Source organism: Erinaceus europaeus, chromosome 12, assembly GCF_950295315.1.
Source record: "Erinaceus europaeus chromosome 12, mEriEur2.1, whole genome shotgun sequence".
Lineage (NCBI taxonomy): Eukaryota > Metazoa > Chordata > Mammalia > Eulipotyphla > Erinaceidae > Erinaceus > Erinaceus europaeus.
In genome coordinates this window covers 100,455,099-100,471,886 of record NC_080173.1, presented here as the reverse complement: position 1 = coordinate 100,471,886, position 16,788 = coordinate 100,455,099, and the positions used below count along the sequence as shown (strand labels likewise).

The 16,788-nt window shown below is 50.3% G+C and overlaps 1 protein-coding gene across 1 annotated transcript; it reads left to right on the top strand.

The window, feature by feature from the left end:
• The first annotated feature begins 3,463 nt into the window (after nt 1-3,463).
• Nucleotides 3,464-16,519, top strand: CCR9 (C-C motif chemokine receptor 9). Its single transcript, XM_060202475.1, has 3 exons — nt 3,464-3,583; nt 10,831-10,875; nt 14,381-16,519. Exons 2-3 carry the CDS (start codon nt 10,855-10,857, stop codon nt 15,473-15,475), a joined length of 1,116 nt encoding a protein of 371 aa, XP_060058458.1. The 5' UTR covers nt 3,464-3,583; nt 10,831-10,854; the 3' UTR covers nt 15,476-16,519.
• Nucleotides 16,520-16,788: the final 269 nt, after the last annotated feature.

The window sequence follows — 16,788 nt, the reverse complement described above, 5'->3', positions numbered from 1 at the left end:
TTTTTTTTCCCTCTAGGGTCATCACTGGGGCTCGGTGCCTGCACCACGAAGCCACTGCTCCTGGAGGCCATTTTTTCCCTTTTGTTGCCTTTGTTGTTTTATCGTTGTTGTGGTTATTGTTATTGTTGTTGTTGTCATCGTTGTTGGATAAGACAGAGAGAAATGGAGAGAGGAGAAGACAGAGAGGGGGAGGGAAAGACAGACACCTGCAGACCTGCTTCACCACTAGTGAAGTGACACCCCTGCAGGTGGGGAGCCGGGGCCTCGAACCGAGATCCTTATGCTAGTCCTTGCGCTTTGTACCATGTGTGCTTAACCCACTGCACTATCACCCGATCCTCTTTAAAACTTTTTTTAATTATCTTTATTTATTGGATAGAGACATACAGAAATCAAGAGGGTGATAGGGAGGGAGAGAGACAGAGAGACACCTGCAGTCCTGCTTCACCACTTGCAGAGCTTTCCCCCTGGTGGGGACCAGGGACTCAAACCAGAGTCCTTGTGCTCTGTAATACCTGCGCTCAACCAGGTGCGCCACCACCGGCCCCTAAGGTGGATTCTGTTGTAAAAAGAGCCAGGCAGCAAGTTGCTGTCATCTAGCCATCACTATCACTGCGGAGGCTTCCTGGCTCTTCCTGCCGGGAGGGCTGTAGGTACTCTGAAGTCACCGGGCATCTCGGCATCTCCCTGGTGGTGGGGGAGAGAGAAGGGACCCTGGCTGGGCAGGTGAAGCTGAGGCCACAGAGAGGAATAAGCTTCCTTGGGGGCAGCTGGTACCTTGTGTGATGAGCGACAGGCACCGTTAAGGGACACGTGTGAGGAGAAAGCAGTCTGAGCTTTGCTAAATTCTGTCTTTGTGTTGTTGATGCTTGAGAGGCCAGTTTAGAAGACAACTCCCTCTCTCTCCCTCTTCCTCTCCCTCTCCCCCTCCCCCCCCACACACAGAGTGGGGAGTAAGGGAGAGAGAGAGAGAGGCTTCCAGGAGCAACAGGAATGAGAGACTGACCACCTGACCCACAGGAGTTGGCAAATAACAGGAGGGGAGGAGTAAGGTCCTGGGGGCTCTGCAAAGACCTGGGGTTGTTTGTACCTGCCCTGACCACGCTTGTGGCACTTGCCATTTGTAGCTATTCCCATTTTAAGAGAAGCCAACTACAACTAAGTGACTTAGGAAGTCAGTCTCTCAGTCACGTGAACCACCACTCACCACCCCCCTCCATGACACATGGCTTGAACAGTTTTGTGGGTGACACTGCTGTGGGTGCCCAGGACTCATCCAAGGTGCTTCTTCACTGATGAAGGCAGAAGACAGCCAGCACACTCCGGGGCTGTGCTACAGGGCAGCAGCCATGGCCACAACCCCAGCACCCCCGCTGGCAGGCAGCTAGCAGGCAGGGACGAGTCCTTACAGAATTCAGTCCCTGGAAGTGGGCCCAAGGGGAGCCCTGTGCCCGATGGACCAGACCCTCACCACCAAACAACTCTTAGCACCTACAAGACACCCTGGGCTTTCCAAGTTAAGACCGACATTTAGTCCATGAATAGGAGAGTTCTAGCCACATTCACCTCCAAAGACCCCAACTTGCTTTTGGAATGACTTTCCCCAGATGTACGAGAAACTCGGGGAGGAGGAGAACATGACTATCTAGATTTCCGTAAAGAGAACAGCCAGCCTCACCCTACCATCCGGCGGGTGGCCAGTGTCTCTGGGCTGCTCTTACCTGTGAAGTGGCGGCTGGCGTCAAGGGAGGGTGAAGGGCACAGTGTCTGCTGCTCACGGCCCGCGCAGAGGCATGTCTCAGCTTCTCAAATGCTCCCTGCCCAGGGACAGCCCGAGAGGCCTCTGAGGGAATTCACTTCCCTGTGCTTCTCTTTCCTCTTATACCGGGGTCTGCCCGTGTAGAGGGCTAAGGCCAGAGTGCTGGCTGATTCTCAGCATGTGTGGGATGAGATGAGGCGAGGGTCTCGGGCTGCCCAGCGCCACTGAATCAACCACCACTTCCGTTCTGACTCTCCGCACCATCGTCTATGCTCCGCTGACCGGCCTTCCCCAGCCAGTCATCAGTCCAGCTGCATCTCATGTGTCTCTGCTCTGGTTGAGTGGATGGTGACTGGAGGGCCGTCTGTCTCAAGTGGCCAGCCGCAGGCCATCACTGGAGCCTGGGGATCGCAGACACACTGGGCAGTGGTGCTCAGTGTCCCAGTGATGGCGAGGAGTCCGCTAGAGTCTCTCATCCGGGAAGGTGGCTGTGGGCAGCAGCTACCACTCTGCAGCCTGGCCCCTCAGTGCTCATCTGCCAGAGGCGGCGCTTGTCCTGGGGGACCCAGGTGGGTGCAGTCATGTTGGGACTGAAGACCCCACCTTGATCACCCCCAGGAAGGAAAACTTGATCTGTAAGCATAATTAAAAAGGAAGCATTTTTTAAAAGATTGTTTTGTTAGTGATTTAATATTGATTTACAAGATAACAAGGGGTTATAACTCTGCTCTGTTCCCACCACCAGAGTTCTGGACCCCCAGTCCCTCCACTGGAAGTTACAGCAGCTCTGCCAAGGTTGCAGATGTGCATTAACTATGACTTCTCCAGCCATCTGTCTGTCTGTGTATAGACTTGAAAGGCAGCATTTGGTATGATTAGGACTCTTGGAAGTTGTATCTGAAGTACCCGTGGTTGATGAGGTCAAGGGAATTAGCATCTTGCTGCATCTGGTGTGGTGTGGTCACAGCAAAGTAACCCTCTTTCTCTTTACCTCTCTCTCTCTCTCTCCCTCTCCCTCTCCCTCTCCCTCTCCCTCTCCCTCTCTCTCTCTCTCTCTCTCTCTCTCTCACACACACACACACACACACACACACACACACACATACACACACACACACGGCCACTCATCAGAGCTCTGGGATGACGGCATGTGTTGTCGACTGTGATGGCTGTTGGCTGTGTGGGATTCCAGGGCACAAGGACTGTAGCTGGTGGAAGCAGTCACCTCCCGGCTCCTTGTCTTAACTGAAATAGGCTCACGTGGTGAACAGCTATGGTACAGGACGGACAAGTCTACAAGCTTGGCTATGTCTGCCCCAGCCAAAAAAAAGGGGGGGCTGTATTGTGATGGACAGAGCTGGGGAAGAAAACCCCAAGCACCCTGCACCCCCAAGGCACCTTGCCAAGCACCCCTCTAGCCAGCCCAAGATAGCTCCCTGACCTCCCTCTGCCACCCTGTCCCCACAAGCAGCTGTGATGTTGGGGAAGAGAGACTGTTTTCAGATGGTCTGTGTCACCCTCAGAGCCTTGGCTTTCCTTGGGCTCCGTGGTTCTCAGGCTTGTCACGTCTTTGTGCAGATGATCAGCTCTGCTGATTGTTGGAAGCTGCAGCTGTGACTCCCCACCCCCCAGGGCCACCCCACCAGCGACAGGCAGGGGTGACCCGGCTTCCTCCCCGGTGTTTGTTAGCGGGTAGCTTGTTTGCTCAGAACTCAGAGCACTTCAGCCCCTCTTACCTGGCAGAGCAAACAGCTCTTTGTCCACACACAGAGCCAGGGGCGTCTTCTTCTGGGACCTCTCCGCACTCTCTGAGCTCCCTCCAGCGTGAGTATCTCTAGCTCTTCTCCTCTGCCCTATATCCAGGGATGCCTGAGAATCAGGAGTTTTGTATTTATTTATTTATTATTATTATTTTTTTACCTGAGCACTGCTCAACTCTGGCTTATGGTGTTTGGGGGGCTTACACTGGGACTTTGGAGCCTCAAGCAAGAGAGTCTGTTAGCATGACCATTATGCTGTCTCCCCTCTGCCCAAGTCAGGTGTTTTGCTCGAAGGTTCCGGGAGACCACTGTGCCTCAGTGTGTAATGACATCGATGAGTAATAACACTCCCTTCCCCCCACCACCATGAAGCGCAGGCTCGGGGATGTCTCTTCTGTGACTGGTCCCTCCAAGCAGGAGAAGCAGGAGCTGGGGACAGCAGACTAGAAGATGCCCGGGGGCTGGGAGAATGACATCCACCCCCCAAACCCGCCTTGGCCTTTGGGTCTAAGAGATTGCCTTGGGAAGTGTGTTCGAGACAGCATCAAGGGCCCCTTGGAAACAAGTGAACTTGACTTCCTGCAATCACAGGCTAAAAGCTCTATGCCAAAGCACAGGGCTGGAGTCTGCGGCTGGCTGCTCCCAGCCCCTCCTCAGGTTGGCACCGCGACTCGCACGCAGAATGCTGATAACCGTAAAGCAAGAGCAGCCACTTTCTGTTGTCTCACCTCCTCAGGAGAGGGCATGTGTGTGGGTTGGTGTTACTGAGGAAGGCTGTGGAGAGGCGACTGAAAGGTCCGTAGAGTCTTCATTGCATAGCTTTGCTCTGGGGAGGCTCTCTGATTTTTAATTGTGAATATGCCTTTATCATCAAAGAGACTTTATTTTATTTTAGTTAGTGATTTAAGAATTATCAAAAGATTGCAAGATAACAGGGGAACCATGCCAGTTTCCACCACCGGAGTTCTGTGTCCCATCCCCTCCACTGGAAGCTTCCCTATTCTTTATCCCTCTGGGAGGATGGACCAAAATTCTTTTTTTTTTTTTTTTTTTTTTTGCCTCCAGGGTTTTTGCTGGGGCTCATAGCCTGCACTATGAATCCACTGCTCCTGGAGGTCATTTCTCCCATTTTGTTGCTCTTGTTATTGTTGTGGTATAGGATAGAGAGAAATGGAGAGAGGAGGGGAAGACAGAGAGGGGGAAAGAAAGACAGACACCTGCAGACCTGCTTCACTGCTTGCAGGTGGAAAGCTGGGGACTCGAATCTGGATCTTTACCCTGGTCCTTTGGCTTCATGCCATGTACACTTAACTAACTGTGCTACCACCCAGGCCCTGCTCAAAATTCTTTGTGGCTTCTGTAATTGCTTCTCCACTGGACATGGGTGTTGACAGGTGGACCCACACCCCCCAGCCTGTTTCTGTCTTTCCCTAGTGGGGCAGAGCTCTGGGGAGGGGAGGTTCTGGGACACATGGGTGAGGGCGTCTGCTCAGGGAAGGTCAGGATGGCGTCATGGTAGCATCTGCAACTTGGTGGCTGAAAGGTGGTACGATATAAAGCAGGAGAAGTTGTTTCATAAACAGGAGACCAAAGGTAAGAATAGAGCAGATGATACTAGGGCAGACTTTGTTTTTAAATGACTCCTCAGTGAATACTGCCTTGTTGTGTCAAACACACCCACCCCCTGTAGACTGTATGGAGAGGAGCTGCTGCTCTGTGGGTGGCTGTCATGTCAGGTGAGCCTGGAAGTCACCGAGCTGGAGACAAATGCAGCATGGCAGTGGGCCTGCAGGTCTCAGTCCACTCCTGTGCCTGTGGCTGAGAAAGTCAAGTCAAGGTCAACTGCCACTGCAGCACCCTGCTTCTCCCACTCTCCACTTAGCTGCTCTGAAGCTGAACTTGAGCATGGGCTCTCGCCAGGAGCACCCAGACCCAGGGGAGAGCAGGCCCAGTGGGTGTGGGCGCCTGACCCAGGCTAGAGAGCAGGTGGCCCGAGAGACAGCTTGGGGCCCCTGCATTTGGACAGGGTACAGAGGGGGAAAAACAACAACAGAGCAAGCAGAGAAACTACAGAGGGTGAACTGATTGATGTCGGCACAGCCAGCAGGACAGAGGGTAAAATAAGGACCAGCGTTCCTGACACCCGTTGGGATCCATATCCAGTCTGTCAGGCCCGAGATCGAGGACACAGGAAGCTGCCGCACCTGCTGTGGCTTTGTGCTGGTCACGTCGGTCACTTAGGTAACGGTGTGGCGATGGGCCCCAGGCTTCCTGTTCCAACAGGTGCCTTTGAGGAAGCTGCTATTCTCTCCCTCCTGATACCTCCAAGGCCCTCTGGGCAAACATCTCAAACTTCCTGTTTTTTTATTATTATTTATATAATTGGATAGAGACAGAAACTGAGAGGGTAGGGGGAGACAGAGAGGAAGAGAGACACAGAGAGACCCCTGCAGCCCTGCTTCGCCACTTGCAAAGCTTTCTCCCTGCAGGTGGGGGCCGTGGGCTTGAACCTGGGTCCTTGTGCACTGCGACATGTGCACTCAACCAGATGTCCCACCACCCAGTCCCAGACTTCCTGGTTTTCATGCCTTTCTTGATGTGTCCACCCGTCACAGAGCAGTTCCTTTCCTCATTGGATGTCCCTGTACTCTCTAGTCTTCAAGGGGCCAGCAAAAAATATCGCTGTCTCCATGAAGCCCCTCTGGGTTTCTCCGCAGTGGGAACATGACTTCCTTCTCCCACTTCCCAAAATGTCTCAAGCATCTACCGCTGATTTTATTGGCAGCCATGGTGAGCCACAAGATTGTGAGCTTCCTGAAGACAGGCACAGGGTCCCACACACCGTTTAAGCGGAGAGAGTGTCTGTCAGGTGTCACTGCACACCGGATTAGCTGTGAGCTGTGGGAGGAAGCTGTCCCCTTGCTCCCACAGGGCTCTCTGCCTCCTGCAAAGAGCATTCACCAGAGGGCTGCTGCTTTTGGACCTTTCCTATAAGGCCTTGCAGTGGGCAGGGCTCTCTCTGCCATTGTCCACATGAGGAAACCAGGATTCTGGGTTAGGGCAGGTCACCAGAAAGGCCTGGACCAAAGGTCAGGAGGGAGCTTTCTCTTCTGGTTCAGAGCACCCATCTTCACCTCAGCCCACTGTGCTTTCCACACTGGGACGCCCACAGCACCCATAATGAGGCCGCAAAGACACAGCTCCGTGAGAGACTTAGGGCAGTGCTGAGTCAGACACTGGAGTCTTTCCAGCAGACAGTTGAGAGGTTCCTGGACTTTAGGATGTTCTCTCCCTTGTGGGTTTTTCCTACCCCCCCTTACCCCCCTGGCCTCCTTCTCTGGGGCAAGCTGAAAATGAAAGCAAGCTTGAGACTTTGTAGCTTGTGGGGTGGGATCTTTGAGAGCTAGTCTGAACAAGAGCAAGAGGGACCTGTGGAAGGAAGGGCCGTCTCTGGGGCTTTGGACGGTGCGTCTGGGAAACGTGTTGGCTCTTTGGCTCTCCCAGAATGTTCTAGCAGCCAGGGCATGTGCGATGGAAGGAAGAGAAGCCTTTCCCACAAACCAGTGTCGAATTTTGCTCTAGAAGGAAGCTGGACAAACTGAATTAAATGAGGCTGGCTTGCTCAGTGCTGTCTGCTTTCCAGGCCTGGGGGCAGGAGGCAGGGGCTCAGGGGTTCCTCCTCTGGAGAAGTTGTTCTGACATGTATACAGAACGGAAAGCTCTGGGGTTTCCTCTCTTTTCCTTTCTTTAAAAAAGATCACAAGTTATTTTTAGGATAGCTCTTAAAAATAAAGTTTCATGGCCAAGGTAAAAATCTTCAAATCACTCGCAAAAGCTGGAAAGAGAGAAGGAGGGGGAAATGGAAGTTCCACTTCCTGCTGGTCCTCCTCCCTCAATCCCCTCGCAGAAACTGTCCATTCTGACCAGCGGTGATGTGGATAGTCCTTTACATGCTGATTTTTTAAATAGAAAAGATCATGGGACGGGACCTTTTATATCATCTTCTGTACTGCGTGCTTTTTGCCTAAGAATCTTGGCCACCAGCTTGTGAGTGAGGTCTGTGTGACTTATTGGCTCCAGGTGGATCGTTGACTGTGTGTTAGAATATAACCAATCGCTGAAGATTTAGGATAACTCTAGATTATTATTATTTTTTTTGGTTCTACAAAACAAATGTAAAAAACACTACTATGACACATATGCTTATACAAGTAGCTTTGCTGTGTGCATTTGTGTGCATGTGTGTGTGTGTGTGTGTGTGTGTGTGCGTGTGTGTGGAATCTGTTCCTAGCTGTTGAGTCAGTGCCTCTGTGTTTTGTAACTTTTGACAGATATGGCCGAGCCCTCCACAAAGGTCATGCAAATCGATGCTCCCGCAGCACAGTGGAGGCCTTTCCCTCAGGCTCTCAACGTCAGCCCCATCAGTGTCCTGAAACCAGCTGTAACTAACCGGAGGCCAAGTCATACTTTCTTTTTGAAGTTGCTTCTTTTTTAAGGGATCCGTTTTCTCAGGCTTTATCTCATCAATGTGCCAGCTCTTCAGGCAAGGGACAACAAAGTGACTTAAACCACAGGCACTAGAAGTGTAGGAAGTGTTTTCTAATCACTGTCTCAAAAGCCAATCTCCCCATATCCGAGGCTGTTATAAAATTAACTGCAATTTTCTTTAACTGCTCAGTTCTGGCTTATGGTGGTGCAGGGGCTTGAAACTGGGACTTAGGACCCTCAGGCATGAAACTCTGTTTGCATAACCATTATGCCATCTACCCTATGCTCCTGCCCTGGGTTCTTCCAGCCTCTACTGGACATTTAAAATTATTTTAAAGAACATCATTCTGAAACTATATATATATATATATATATATATTGAGAAAGCCCATGGGGCAATCCGTAGTTTGATAGTTTGTGGAAAAGCCTTTGGGGTGCGGCAAATAATGCAGTCTTCATCAGACTTACAAATGTCAGGGTCCACTGGGGACTTTCTAACTCCATCCCTCCTTCTGTATTTATGAGTTGGCACTTGACCATTTATTTGTTTTCATCAGTATGGATTCATGGATCTTTATTTGATTAACCGCTCTATAATTATTCTTCTCGTTGTTCAGCGGTTGCTCCAGTTGCCTCAGACCTGGCCCCGGATGTCCACTGGGATAGTGCCCATGTCCTTCTGATATGACTTTGTGGGCCTTTGAGCATCTTCTTACTTCTGCTGCAAAGACTTGTCTTACTCTTACCTTGTGGTTTGCCTGCATTAGCTCTGGAACCAGACTTCTCCCTAAGGAGTTCTGGTTCTTTTAGGAGGAGAGAGATTTAGAATGCAAAGCTTGGGCACTGGGCACTGGGCACTCAATTCTACTATGTGTCACATACAAATGACCTACCTAATCCAGTCTACAGTCTAGTATCACCTTACCTAATACAATATTGCCATTACTAAAACAAAATGCCGTTCTGGTTGAGGGTGAAATGTGCCAATACCAATCTTGGAGGAACGGAGAAATGTATCCTTGTGGCAATATCCAATAAATTAACAGGTTCTTAATAAAGGGATACTGGTTGGAAAAACATCACACTAACTCATTTAATGTTTAAGGATATTGTGGCCTGCCTCCTCAAAGAATAGCACAAGGCACTTTTGAGAAGCTGCTGCAAAGATTGAAAGAGGGAAGAGAGAGGAAGCCTTTCTCCTTACCTGCTGAAGACCAGATTTCACTTTGAGGAGTGAAGAGAAGCAGAGTTTCATCAGAGTATCCTAAGTTCCTTTCTTTGCTTTCATACTTCCATTACAGCCTCGCCACAATAAACTGAAAGTATTCCAGACGCAGCATACAAGTTTTAATGTGATTTGACTCTTGTGAATATCACACAATCAGTATTGAAAACACATTTACAGGGGCCAGGTGGTGGCGCACCTGGTGGAGGGCACATGTTACAAAGTTCAAGGACCCAGGTTCGAGCCCCCAGTCCCTGCCTGCAGGGGGAAAGCTTCACGAGTGGTGAAGCAGTGCTGCAAGTATCTCTCTGTCTCTCTTCCTATCTCCCCCTCCTCTCTTGATACCTGGCTATTCTTATTCAATAAATAAAGATAGTAAAGAATTTAAAAAGAAAAACAAAACACATTTGTCTTCCCCCACTGGCTTGTCTTGTTACCTTGCTCTACCTTGCTTCCCTCTGTCTTACTAGGAAATCACGGATGTGCGGGCTATCACCATGCGTTAGTGTGAATTTTCTAGGACTATTTTAAAGAAATAGAATCATGCAGTATATGTGTTTTGGCCTCACTTCTTAGCACGACTCTGTGAGATCCCTTCACTTCTCAGCCTTCTCAGTCCTTGGCTCCTCTTTCATCACAAGCAGTCCAACTGATGGATCCATGGACAATGCTGGATAGACACCTGGGTTGCTGCTGTTGTTGTTAGCTGACTGTCGCAAATAAAGCTTGTTTTCTTTTTGCAAATAAGGTTTCTCTGGGCATGAGCAGATCAGCCTCACTATGGGTACATCTTTTGTTTGTCTTGGGTAAGCAGTTAGGATAGTGAGGTAACATGGTAAGTGTATGCTCGAGTTCTTGAGAAATGAACAGAAACGATTTTCCAGAGTGGTCACAGCACATGCGAGCTGCTGCAAACCACCACGCTTGCAGAAGCAGAGGATGAGTCACGGTGCTGTGCTACAGGAAGGAGAGGAGTGAGCCTCCAACTTTGGAGGGAGAACACTCCCTGCCTGGGGCCTTGGAGTGAGGAGCTGGCCATGTGAAACATGCCCACTAAGTGTGGGGAGGCCCAGCTCAGGCACAGATCCCATCCCTTGGCTAACAGCATGAGCTGTGGGAGGGCAGGGGCAGGGCAGGGCATTCAGGAAGACACATCTTGACCACACAGTCGGATTAAGAGAAAACTAGCTGATAGTACACGAGGAATCTTAAAGTCCCAGAGGTTTCTGTCGTGTCTGTGTAACATTTGGTTTTTTAAAAACTTGCTTTCTTGTTTTTTTGTTTTATTTATTATTGGATAGAGACAGAGAAACTGAGAGGGGAGGAAGAGATAGAAAGGGAGAGAGATAAAGAGACACCTGCAGACCTGTTTCCTTACTTATGAAGCTTTCCTCTTTCAGGTGGGGACCAGGGGCTTGAACCTTGGTCCTTGTACACTGTAGTGTGTGTCCTTAACCAGGTGCGCTACCACCTGCTCCCCATATTTTTTTTCTTTATAGTGAAAACATTGAACATTTATTCTGCATTTTGAAGTGTTTGTTATTATTTATTGACAAGCCAGTCTCATTTTGATTCTTATTCTCTCCTTCTATTGATAGATACAAGCTTGCATCTGGCCCACCATGACATACGCAGACTTGGTGGTGAGTACAATCATACTCCTCTGTTCTCCAGACATGCCTTCCCATCCTGCCTCCGCTGGGGGTGTGGAGAGGAATCTGAAGTGGTTGAAGTTTTCTCCCAACATCCTTTTGAGTTCAGCTCCTTGCGGGATAGTGGCTGCCTACTGCTGAGGCCTTCCCACACCAGCAGCCTGAAGCATTGTGGGTGGGTATGTTGTGAAGTCAAAAGGAAAGTCCTATTTTAGCTTTTATTGGTATGTAAGTGATTTTTACGGTCTTTGATTAGGTAGTGTGTGGTTAGAACCACATTCATTCTGACACTCAGACCAAAAAAAAAGAACCAAGGAGAATCCATTTATTTTATTTATTATTTTTTTATTGAGGATTTAATGGTTTACAGTAAAATATAATAGTTTGTACATGCATAACATTTTCCAGTTTACTACATAACAATTCAACCCCCACTTGGCGCTCCTCTGCCATCATGTTCCAGGACCTGAGCCCTCCCCCCACCCCAGAGTCCTACTTTGGAGGCATTTAATTTTTTTTAAGATGTAAGGGCATCTTAGTGATCTTAGTTGTGTTTCCTATATAGTCAGTAGCCCTTACAAAAAACCACAGTGGTGTTCATTGGTTCTTCATATCTAGAAGAGATAAAGAGGTTACCACCACCCAGTCAGGGGAAGCCAGTATTTGGAGAATCATTTATGATTAAAAAAATATTTTATTCATCCATTTTTTAAAGTTTTTAAAAATATTTATTTATTTCATTTGTTGCCCTTGTTGTTTTATTGTTGTAGTTATTATTATTATTATTATTATTGATGTAATTGTTGTCATATAAGACAGATAAAAATGGAGAGAGGAGGGGAAGACAGAGAGGGAGAGAGAAAGACAGACACCTGCAGACCTGCTTCACAGCTTGTGAAGTGACCCCTTGCAGGTGGGGACCTGGGGGCTCGAACCGGGATCCTTGTGCTTTGCGCCATGTGCCCGACTCTGTCATTCATTTTTTAATGCAGAGAGAGAGAGAGACTAGAGCACTGCTCATCTCTGGCTCACAGTAGTATTAGGGATTGAACCTGGGACCTCAGAGCCTCAGTCATGAAATTCTTTTACATAACCATTATGCTGTCTCTCCAGCCCAATAACAGTAGTAGTAGCAGCAGTAGTAGCAGTAGAATTATTATTAGTAGTAGTGGTAGAATAAGAAGGAGGAGGAGAAAGAGGAGGTGGAGGAGGAGGAGGAGGTGGATGAGGTAGAGGAAGAGGAGAAGAAGGAGGAGGAGAAGGAGGAGGAGGAGGAGGAGGAGGTGGATGAGGTAGAGGAAGAGGAGAAGAAAGAGAAGGAGAAGGAGGAGGAGGAGGAGGAGGAGGAGGAGGAGGAGGAGGTGGATGAGGTAGAGGAAGAGGAGAAGAAGGAGGAGGAGAAGGAGGAGGAGGAGGAGGAGGAGAAGAAGAAGAAGAAGGGATACGGGACGTGGTGTGGCAATGCCTCCAGCCTTGGTTTCTTGGATCAGACTTCACCCTTAGTCTCTGGCAGTGTGGGCGTGCTCTCATCTGAGTGCCGAGAGGCCAGAGGGGGCTGAACCTGCTCTGCATACTCCCGAGACTCTTAGTCCTTTTTCCGTCAGGATCTTGGAAACTATCCAGACTCTGTGGAACAGCCCACGGGAGGGGAAACGCATGGACCTTAATGGTGACTTTTGGCTATTGGGGTGTCTGGTGTCCCCCAAGTGGGGGTAGGGCGGGTCCTCTGTGCCCTCCTTCCTTGCCCACGGCGGGGGGGATATAAACCCGCCACCCTGCTGCCCCTTCTGGGTAGAGAGTGTGCCGCTCTCCACCAGGACACCTCACATGGTCAGCCTGGAGCAAAGGCACAGCTGTGCCTACAGACAGGAGAGCAGAGTGGACAGGGACGTGGGGAGGCGGTGAGCTCGGGGCTCCTGGGCTGCTTCCTGTGGGCCACCGTCCAGGGGTCCGAGGCTGAGCAGGTCTCCAGCTGTGGGGGCAGAGTGCTCACAGCAGCTCCGCTGACTGTCACTGCCTACCGCACATTCCCCAGCACCCCGCCATCCAGCTCCTGCCTTCCTTTCTCCTCCTGCCTCCCCCACACCAAGCACCCAGTGTGGTGCTTAGAAGCAAGGTGAGCACAGCCTTGCAGGACACTCTCTGTGTGGCTTCTGCCTGTCCTCTTCCCAGAGGTGGGTGTGCGGAGTCTGGGCTTGGTGGGCTTGCTCAGAGAGGTTAGGGCTTGGCCGGGGAAGCCCTGATGCGCTCTTGAGATGCTGGCCCTGCACACCCTTATCTTCCATGGCTGCTTCTGAGCCCAGAGGGTCCTGCAGGGAGCAGGACACAGCTGTAGAGTGGTCAGGCCCAGCCTGGGGGGCTGCCAAGATACAGCAGGCAGGGCAGGGCCTCTGTCCTGGCTGGGCACTAAGAGTTGCCTCAAGTCAAGGCATCCCCCAGAGATGGAGATGGGGTGCACTGAAGCTCTCTGATGAGGCTCCCTGAGATCCAGCCTGGGAGTCTGGCTCCCGCCAGTGCTCAGACCGGGGTTCCAGAGCAAAGCCTGAGGAAGGAAGGAAGCAGTAGGGGACAGTACCAAACAGGTAGGGTGCTGGCTCTGGGACCCAGGGCTTTGGGTCCAACATCCTAACCCTCTGGGCCTAACCCTTCTCTCTGAGGTGAAGAAACATATTTATTGGACTCTAAGATCTCAGAATTATTAAAAAGCTTGTTGAGATTTCAAACAGTTTCTTCTTCCAGAATAGAAACAAAAGCCCGCGTGAGAAGAAGCTGCTGTTCTGGGAGCTGCGGGTGGGGTTTGCTGAGGGAGACCCAGAGTTCTGCTCTAACACACACTCTCGAGTTCCCTCACATCTGTGACCAAAAGGCGTCTTTTTCTCTTATCAAAATGCTAAGAATTGGGGCCTGGTGGCTGTGCACATGCTATCATGCGTAAGGAGCTGGGTTCAAGCCCCTGGTTCCCACCTGCAGGGGAAATCTTTGAGAGTGGTGACACAGGGCTTCAGATGCCTCTCTGTCTCTCTCCCTCTCTGCCTCTCCATTCTTCTCAATTCCTGGCTGCCTCTATCCAACAAGTAAGTAAATAAAGATAATGAAATATTTTTGAAAAATGCTGCCAATCATTCAGAAGCAGTGATCTCAATCCCGTGGAGTGAGTAGCACTTTGGGAGGAACACAGGTGACCCGGGAGGCCACTCTGACTGGGTGTCGCGGAGCTGTGGAGCTGATGACCGGGTCCCCACGCAGATGGGCACCCTTCCCCGCCCTCTCCCCCGCCCCCATGCCGTCCACATCTAAGCTCCTGACGTGTGGGACACACGTGAGCATTTGTCAAACAGCAGACTGTGGCAGGCCAAGCAGATGCACGCAGAATCCACTTCCTACACACATTCCTTCAGTCTTGTCCTATCAGCTTGGAACGTTCAAAGGACCCCTTGACTTGGCCACCAGACAGGACTTCCAGAACACACTGACGCCATGTGTGTTCCCCTTGCAGGAGTTGCTCAATGGCGTGTCTGACGATGACTACAGCTCTTACGGCTCCACAGCGGCCATGGATGACTACACGGACGTCAACGAGACGGACCACTTCTGCAGTAAGGGCGACGTCAGGGCCTTTGCCAGCCACTTCCTCCCACCCTTGTACTGGCTGGTGTTCATCGTGGGTGCCCTGGGCAACAGTCTGGTCATCCTCGTCTACTGGTACTGCACCAGAGTGAAGACCATGACCGACATGTTCCTTCTGAACCTGGCGATCGCTGACCTGCTGTTCCTCGTCACTCTCCCCTTCTGGGCTGTGGCCGCTGCGGACGGCTGGAGGCTCCAGACCCTGATGTGCAAGGTGGTCAACAGCATGTACAAGATGGACTTCTACAGCTGCGTCCTGCTCATCATGTGCATCAGCGTGGACAGGTATATCGCCATCGCCCGGGCCATGAAGGCGCAGACCTGGAGGCGGAGGAGGCTTCTGTACAGCAAGATGGTCTGCTTTGCCGTCTGGGTGGTGGCCGCCGCTCTCTGCGTCCCAGAAATCCTCTACAGCGAAGTTGTGCAGAATGCGGATGGCGCCAGCTGCACCCTGGTGTACCCTGCAGACAACAGCACCCAGCTCAAGTCCACGCTGTTGACGCTAAAGGTCATCTTGGGCTTCTTCCTCCCCTTCGTAGTCATGGCTTGCTGTTATACACTGATCATTCACACTCTGATACAAGCCAAGAAGTCCTCCAAGCACAGGGCCCTAAAGGTGACCATCACCGTCCTCACTGTCTTCGTCTTGTCTCAGTTCCCTTACAACTGTGTGCTCCTGGTGCAGACCATCGACGCCTCTGTCAAGTTCGTGTCTAGCTGTGCCGCCTCCACCCGGATCGACATCTGCATCCAGGTCACTCAGACCATCGCCTTTCTCCACAGCTGCCTGAACCCCGTCCTCTATGTGTTTGTGGGTGAGAGATTCCGCAGGGATCTTATGAAAACCCTGAAGCACTTGGGGTGCATCAGCCAGGCCCAGTGGGTTTCGTTTACAAGGCGAGAGGGAAGCTTAAAGCTGTCTTCCATGTTGCTGGACACCACCTCGGGGCCTCTCTCTTTCTGAGGGGCTGTCTCTCTGAAGTGAACGGTCCTTTTGGAAGAAATGAGAAATAAAGATGCAGCTTCTCCACTGAGAGAACCACAAGGAAACCCAAGGGAAAAAAGGAAATAAAAATAAAAAGTAAAGGAAACAAAAGCCAAGAATCCAAAAGGAATGAATTTGAACAACATTAGTGCCTTAAGCCCAATGGTGCTAAGTCAGAGTTTTAAGAATTGCTGACTACCCCCACAAGACTGTTAGACTGACTCTTGGCTTCAATACCAGCAATGCCATCCCAGGGAGAGTAATGACCACCTGGCTTTGTGAGTTGTCTTAGGAGTTAACCCAGCTCACCTCTGGAGGAAGTGCTTTTTGTTTTTTTTTTCTGGGAACTAGGAATTTCTTCTGATGCCATACCTTCCAAAGAGAAAACAGAAGCACCGACCAGTGTGTAGTCCGCAAAAACACAAGACTTCATGGAAACTCCCGTCTGTGGGGAATTTCTACTCTGATTTCAGGGTCTTCCTAGATCTGTGAGACTAACTAACTACTCTATTTCTTACAGATTATTGACCTAGAATCTTTCCAAGAAATCTCAGATAAGATTCCACTGTGGTCTCCTTGATCTGTTCTCAGCCAGTGAGGATCCTTGTTCCACATTGGAAACTACCCCGCTAGACTTGATCAGTGAGTTCGTGGATGTCTGGCCATGCCAATCCACCCAGAGTTGCCGGCTTCTGACAAGTTTCTGCATTCTGTTGATGCTCCTGGGATTCTGCACCTGACTATGGAGTTGATCTGGGCAAGGTCTCAGCTGATGAGAGGCTGTCGTGGAAGTGGTCCACTCAGCTCAGCTGGGACACTTGGAACCCGAGTGGAGCAACCCTGGACCCGTGATGGGCTTGTTCCATTGAGCAACTTCCCTGACCGTCAGCTCCGCCCGTGTCCTGTTACAAGCTTTGATCCTAGTGACCCTCTTACTTCCAAGGCTTCTGGAGACATACCTGTCTCCGGGCTTCTCCATTCTTGTTGTATAGGCCTAACACATGAAAAGGCTTTCAATGTAGAAATCAGACTGAAGGGTATTCACTTTTGCTTTTATTTTTGAATTCTTTCACCATTGCATTACCTTTGAAAATATCTGATGCATTAGGAAAGTGCTTCTTTTTTAAATAAATTTTTTAGTTATATAATAATGATTAATAAGATTGTGGGATAACAGAGGTACAATTCCACACAGTTCCCACCAGCAGAGTTCCGTGTCCTACAGCAGAGTTCCATGTCCTATTTCCTCCATTGGAAGCTTCCCTATTTTTTATCTGTCTGGGAGTATGGAC